This window comes from Triticum dicoccoides, chromosome 7B (genome assembly GCF_002162155.2).
Source record: "Triticum dicoccoides isolate Atlit2015 ecotype Zavitan chromosome 7B, WEW_v2.0, whole genome shotgun sequence".
NCBI classification, from domain to species: Eukaryota; Viridiplantae; Streptophyta; class Magnoliopsida; order Poales; family Poaceae; genus Triticum; species Triticum dicoccoides.
The window spans coordinates 491,021,915-491,028,556 of record NC_041393.1 but is presented as its reverse complement, the minus strand read 5'-3'; the positions used below and the strand labels follow the sequence as shown (position 1 = coordinate 491,028,556).

At 44.8% G+C, this 6,642-nt stretch overlaps 1 protein-coding gene across 1 annotated transcript; it reads right to left on the bottom strand.

The window, feature by feature from the left end:
* Window positions 1–1,722: 1,722 nt before the first annotated feature.
* On the bottom strand, window positions 1,723–5,582 carry LOC119335756 (receptor kinase-like protein Xa21). Its single transcript, XM_037607837.1, has 2 exons — window positions 2,546–5,582; window positions 1,723–2,303 (listed from the first exon to the last, which is right to left on the bottom strand). Exons 1-2 carry the CDS (start codon window positions 5,580–5,582, stop codon window positions 1,909–1,911), a joined length of 3,432 nt encoding a protein of 1,143 aa, XP_037463734.1. The 3' UTR covers window positions 1,723–1,908.
* Window positions 5,583–6,642: the final 1,060 nt, after the last annotated feature.

Sequence of the window (6,642 nt, the reverse complement as noted above, 5' to 3'; positions counted from 1 at the left end):
GGGTAGTGTCGTGCATGGCATGCTGGCCTCGCCCAGAGCTGGCCAAACGGACTGGCCCGGCACAACACGACTCGTGCTAATCGTGCCAGGCACGGCACGGCCCACGGGGGCATGGTTAGTAAGCGGCGCATCCAGGCTCATGCACGACCTGGTTAGTAAACGGACCAGTACATTGGCCCGTTTAGCACGCTGGGCTGCATATATTTTCCGCCTATTGGGATCGTTTTTAGGCCTATTAACCTGTATTTTAGGTATATATATATATATATATATATATATATATATATATATATATATATATGTATATATATATTTCACAAAGGAAATGGGCCATTTCGTTTCGGCCACGTGCCCAGCTTTCAGGCCTAGGCACCATCTGTTTAGCCCGTGCTGTGCCTGGCCCATGATGGACCATGCCGGCGTGCTCGCGGGCCGGCCCGAGTTTTCGGTCCGGATTGCCAGGTCCAAGAGCCCCCAACCGTTTCTGGCAAAAAGGGCCCCCAACCTCCGGACCACCGCCGGACGGGAGTCCCTGTCTGACGCCCGTGTGCGTCAAGAAGCACTGGCTTCGCACAGGGTCCGTCCAACTGGGCCGGCCCATTTTCAGTCAACTAATAAAACATAATGGTGGAACGCTGTAGCTTGATGATACTGTACCATTCGGTTCACTGTAGCGCCATTTTTTTTCTCGTTTTTCTTATTTTCGATTTTTTGATCATATGAATGTGTACGCGGAAAAAAACTTCAAATACACATTGAACATTTTTTAATGTATGTTGAACAATTTTCAGATATGCCTTGAACATTTTGTAATGTACGGTGAACAATTTTTGAATACGTGTTGAACACTTATGTAATGTACGTTGAACAATTTTCGAATACACATTGAAAATTTTGTGTAATATACGCTGAAAATATACATTAAATACACACTGGAAATTTGTTGTAATCATTGAACAAATTCTTAATATATGATGAACATTTTATAATGCATGGTGAATCTTTTTGTTATATACCGTAAATATTTTCTTAGTACATGATGAACATTTTTTTTGCGGGGTACACGATGAATATTTGTAATAGACAATAAATTTTTGTGTGATGCACGAAAAAAGAAAAAAGAAAAAGAAAAAGCAAAAGCAAAGAAAATAAACAGAAACAGGAAAAGAAAAAAGAAAAAAAAGAAAAGAAAAGAAACATATAAGAGAAAGAAACAAAGAAGCCTACTGTGGGCCGGCCCAAACTGAGACATCGGGTGGGACGCCTTCAGCGAAGCCTCGCCTCTATGACGCCCGCGGGCGTCATATAGGATTTGCCCCGCCGGACAACATGGATTTCGCTCGTCGTAGGAGAACCACCAAACCCCCGCCGGCGCCCCCCACCTGCCACCAACGAGACGGGGCAAGGGCCACGCGCGCGTCCGTCCGCCGCGCCGAGGCACTCAGTGGCAGTCGGAATCCTTCCACCGCATCCCCCGCCCCTCCTTGGCCGAGGTAAGCTGGTCTTTGATTTGTGTAAGAAACAATGCGATACCGATGCACACGCATTCCAACTTTCAGGTCTAACAATTTGGTTTGGCATACCACTATGCAAGTTTAACATCTCCAGGGTGTTGATTACTTCATATAGTCGGGCTTAAAGTACTTGTAGTATACGAGTATTACTCTACATTGTTAGGTGCAGGGATGCATAGAAATTAGCAAGACCAAACGGAAATTCCTGTCGTGAACTTTATTTACTATACAGATTGAACCCCAGTATACATAGATTTACCAGTAAAGTGGAAGACAATTCACAACATAACGCGACTGCAATCAAGAAAAAGGAAAAAAGACTTATGTAGAGCAAACTAGACGTAAGCCGTCATGAAGCAGCAACGTGTGAGCAATGGAACAGTTCTACTTCTGCTCAGCCCTGCAGTGCTGAGAATGCTTCTTTGATTGCGATGACCTCAATGTAAACGTCCTGCATTGCAGGACGATCTTTAGGTACCTCGGCCGCGCACAGGAGGCCAATCTTAACGAGCTCGATGATGCACCTCATTATTCCAGCCATTTGATGATGGTTTTCTTGGTCTAAAGTACCTCCTGCCTCTTCATCTTGGTCCCCGTAATACGGAGTGATTCCAGGATCTAGAATCTCGCCAATCTTTTCTGGAGATGATTTTTCGACAAATTTGTAAAGGCTCAGACCATCTTTAAATATCTCATCAGTTGGACGCTTTCCTGTGAGCATTTCTAAGATGATGACTCCAAAACTGTAGACATCACCCTCAGTGGAGATTTTGCTCCCAAAGCCATATTCTGCAATATGTGTAGTTATTGAAACCGTTAATTAATACTCCCTCCGTAAACTAATTTAAGAGCGTTTAGATCACTACTTTAGTTATGTAAATGCTCTTATATTAATTTACAAAGGGAGTACAACATAATTTGACCACATGAATCAAAGGTTTTCTGTGGAAAAGAAAGTAAAATTTTCATATCCGGAAGAGCCTACAAGTTATTCTCGAAAAATGTACCATGCTCAGTTGAGAAATTGTTACCTGGTGCAATGTATCCAACTGATCCTCTTGGTCCCACAAAGCTTGTAGAACCACCAGTGCTCGAATAAGAATAATTGTGTAGGAACTTAGCCAATCCGAAGTCACCAACACATGCGCCCATGACATCATTTAGAAGGACATTGCTGGGCTTCAGATCACAATGGACCATAGGAGGCATGCAGTTGTTATGAAGGTAATCCAAAGCAGCCGCTATGTCCACTGCTATTGCTATTCTTGAATATAAACTCAATGGCCTTCTCAGGTGATGCTCGTGGAATGTTGGATAGAGCCAACTTTCGAGGTCGCCATTTACCTTATATTCAAGAACAAGAGCTTTGAACTCATTTCCTGTTGGATCACTTGTTGAGCATACAGTGATCACCCGTACAAGATTACGATGACGAGTGTTTCTCAGGGCCTCACACTCATCGAGGAAGCTCTTTGTTGCTCCAAGTTGATCAAGTTTGAAAACTTTGATAGCAACTTCATGTACTTCGGACTCAATTCTACCTTTGTACACGGACCCATATTTTCCTGAACCAACCAAGTTGGCTAAAGAGAAACCATTTGTTGCTTTCAATAAATCAGCATATGTAAACTTCGGTAACTCTTCAAAGGATGGATGAGCTGCTTGTGTGACTTTCTTTCTCTTTTTCCAAATAATTACTCCGAAGCATGATACCAGGACCAAAAAAAGAGCAGTAAATCCTACTATCTTTAAGATGTTGGAGGTGTGCCTTTGTTTGGATGTCTCTGCATTGCAAAGTGGCAACTGTAGCAATGGGGTGCTGGCACATAGCTTCTTGTTTCCTTGAATGAACACATTGCTTCCATTCTGAAATATTCCATCTGCAGGTACTGATCCTTCGAGGTTGTTGAAGGACAAATTGAGAACCTTCATAGACTTGAAGAGCTTCAAGAATTCAGGGATTTCACCTGTTAAGTTGTTCTGAGATAGGTCCATCACAGTGATGCCTCTCAAATTCACGAAAGTCTGAGGGATTCTTCCATGAAGAAGGTTGCCCTCCATGTGGAGCGACTCCAATTGGACGCACTGACCCAGAGTAGAGGGTATTTGACCAGACAGTTGGTTATTGGAAATATTCAGTGGACCGAGATTGATCAAGTTGCCAATCTCCATTGGTATTTCTCCAGAGAGTTGGTTGTGAGACAAGTCCAAACCTTCGGAAAGGGTGGAAAGAGTAAAGAGCTCCTTTGGTATGCTACCGTCGAAGCTGTTACAAGAAAGGTTCAATACGTGCAAACTTTTGCAGTCTCCTAAAGCTCCTGGAATTGGGCCACTCAAGTTGTTTTCTTGTAAATAAAGCTCACTCAATTGACTCAAATTACCAACTGAGAGTGGGATCTGTCCGGAAAAATTGTTTTGGGACAAGCTTAAGACAAACAAGTTGGGAAGATTTCCAAGTGATTCAGGAAGATTCCCGGTAAGAAAATTTCGTTCCATGTAAAGAAGCTTGAGGCCTGTGAGGTGCTCTATCTCATGTGGTATGGTGCCAGAAATTTTATTTGATCTTAGTAACAGTACCTCTATGCTCTTTGAAAGGCCTGCAACGGCACTCGGCAAGACTCCTTGAAGGGTGTTTGCATCCAAGCGTAAGTTCACCAGTTGTGTGCAATTTGTCAACGAGGATAGGAAAGACCAGTCTCCTGCTTCAAGTTGATTCTTGCCTAGATTCAGATCAACTAGGCTGGGTAAAGTCCCAAAAGATGGAATGCTGCCACAGAATGCATTATTGCGGAGGTTGATCACCTGGAGATTGGTTGTGTTTGCCAGTGAAGTGGGGATTTGGCCTTGGAACTGGTTTCCTTGCATAATCAAAGTTTGGATGCTTGGAAGAGTGTATCCGATGTTGTATGGAAGCTCCCCTACAAGATTATTTGTAGCCATGCCAAGGTATGTGAGTGCTGACATGTTGTAAAGAGAGGCTGGGACACTCCCTGTCAAAAAGTTATAAGTGATGTCTAGTATTTCCAGGTTTCGAATTTCATCTATACTCATGGGGATGTTACCCTGGAAATTATTATCTCCAAGCAAGAGCCATCGAAGGGAGGAAAAGTTCCCTATAGAGGAAGGTATGGTGCCAGAAAGATTATTTGATTGCAAGATAAGATACTGCAAGGGTGAGTCAATGTTCAACAAGGCTGGTATGGACCCAGCAAAGCTATTTGTTCCCAGTAATAACTTTTGAAGTGATGTACTGTTAAACAGTGCAGGAGGAATCTCTCCACTCAGGTGATTGTTTGATAAGGCCAAAAGTTGAAGTGATGAACTATTAGCTAGGAGAGTCGGGATAGGTCCTGTGAGGCTATTGTTCGTGAGAACAACAGAGTGAAGAGAAGAGCTGCTTCCAAGTGAACGCGGAATGCTGCCCGTCAGACTATTTGTAGCAAGACGTAAAACTGCAAGGTTTCGGAGCATCCCCAACCCTTCTGGGATACCTCCACTTAGCTTGTTGTGACCCAAACTGAGCTGCTCCATATCGGAGCATTGGCTCAGGCTTGGGGGAATCACACCATCAAGGGAGTTGCTCCCAAGATCAATAATTTGAAGGTGAAAGCATGAAGACAGAGTGCTTGGGATCGTGCCAGTAAGATTGTTTGTGCTGAGGTTAAGGTACCGCAGTCTATTTAGTTGCCCAAGTTCAGGTGGGATTTGGCCAGTAAGTTGATTGTTGGGGATGTGGATTTTTGTGAGGAAAGTGAGATTGCCAATACATGGTGGTATCTGTCCATCGAGGTCAAGTGACTCGAGGTCCAGTGCAATGACACGAGATGCGTGTCTCTTGCTGCAAGTAACACCGGGCCAACTGCAGAACTGCAACGAGTCATTTTTCCATGAGGCCAGGAGTCCAGCAGAGGTCGTGAGATGGAGTTTAAGGCAGCGGAGAGCATGGAGGTCGGTGTTAGAATCATTTTGGGGTGCTATAGCATCTAATGAAGATGCATAAACAAGGGAGCAGAGGACAAGGACCAGGGGAAGTGAGGAACTGAGAGTGCCCAGAGCCTGAGGAGACATGTAATTTCTATCGCACACGCTTTGACAGTTTAGTCGAGGAACGGACTGACGACTGATCAAGCTCGTGGAACAAGAAGGCAATGGAGAACTCACTTGAGAGCTGCAATGCGCGGTGGTCGTCCTCCCGCGACACCCGGGGATGGAGTTTAAGGCACTGAAGGGCTTGCGAGTCGGTCTGAGAATAATTCTGTAGAGCTGCAGCACCTAATGAAGGCGGCCTTGTGTTGAATAATCAACCAGGCCTTCAGCCAATCAAGCATCAGTTTAGATTATCCTTCCAACTCAACTTTGAGATAGTCAAATTACATTATGGTCAAACGGACAATTTTTCATATTTATGTTCTACTGTACTCTGTAAAGACGTATGCAAGGCACCACTTGCTGGTGGGGGTTGGTAGTTGGAGTCCAAACTACATGATGCATGAATTAAGGAATCCAAATAAGACCATTTCAACTCAGTCGCTTAAACTCCCTAAATGCCATACTGTAGGAGTCCAAACTCGCTTAAAAATAATCTTCCAACAAGCTGCATACTACTAGTTCAAACTCGGTGAGCACTCCGTTGTTGCTCTCTCTTTGTCATGCTACAGTAGGAGTAGAACAACACGTGTTTCTCAATCTCCACTAGCAATGTGGAACTAAGAGCATCTCCAGCCGTTCGGGGATTGATTCCCAGCCGCGAACGCAACGGTAGAAGGCCAAATTTTTTTTAAACGACCAAACTCGACGAAATTCAGTCAATTTGGACGAAATATAAGTGATTTCATTGATATTTGCCAAAAAATAGACAAAAACATAAAAAACTACGCCTAGTTCATGCCGAGGAGGTTGTAGAAGACGGTGTACTCGTCGCCGCCGTCGCTCGACGGCCCGTCCTTCGGGGCGGCCTAACTGCAGCCCTGCCCTGGATCGTCGCTGCGGAATGGCTTGCTCGGCGTAGTGACCTCGTCGTCGCCGTCGGGGGGCACGATGACGCCGCCCTCGTCGCGGCCGCGGTGCCGCTCGACGTTTCTTCCAGAGCACGGCGCTGGTGCTCCATCTCCTATGAATCGTAGTCTGC

Coding starts and splice junctions, on each gene's coding strand:
- LOC119335756 (XM_037607837.1), bottom strand. CDS start 5,582: ATGTCTCCTCAGGCTCTGGGCACTCTCAGTTCCTCACTTCCCCTGGTC. Junction 2,304..2,545: donor AGTTGGATACATTGCACCAG/GTAACAATTTCT, acceptor CACATATTGCAG/AATATGGCTTTGGGAGCAAA.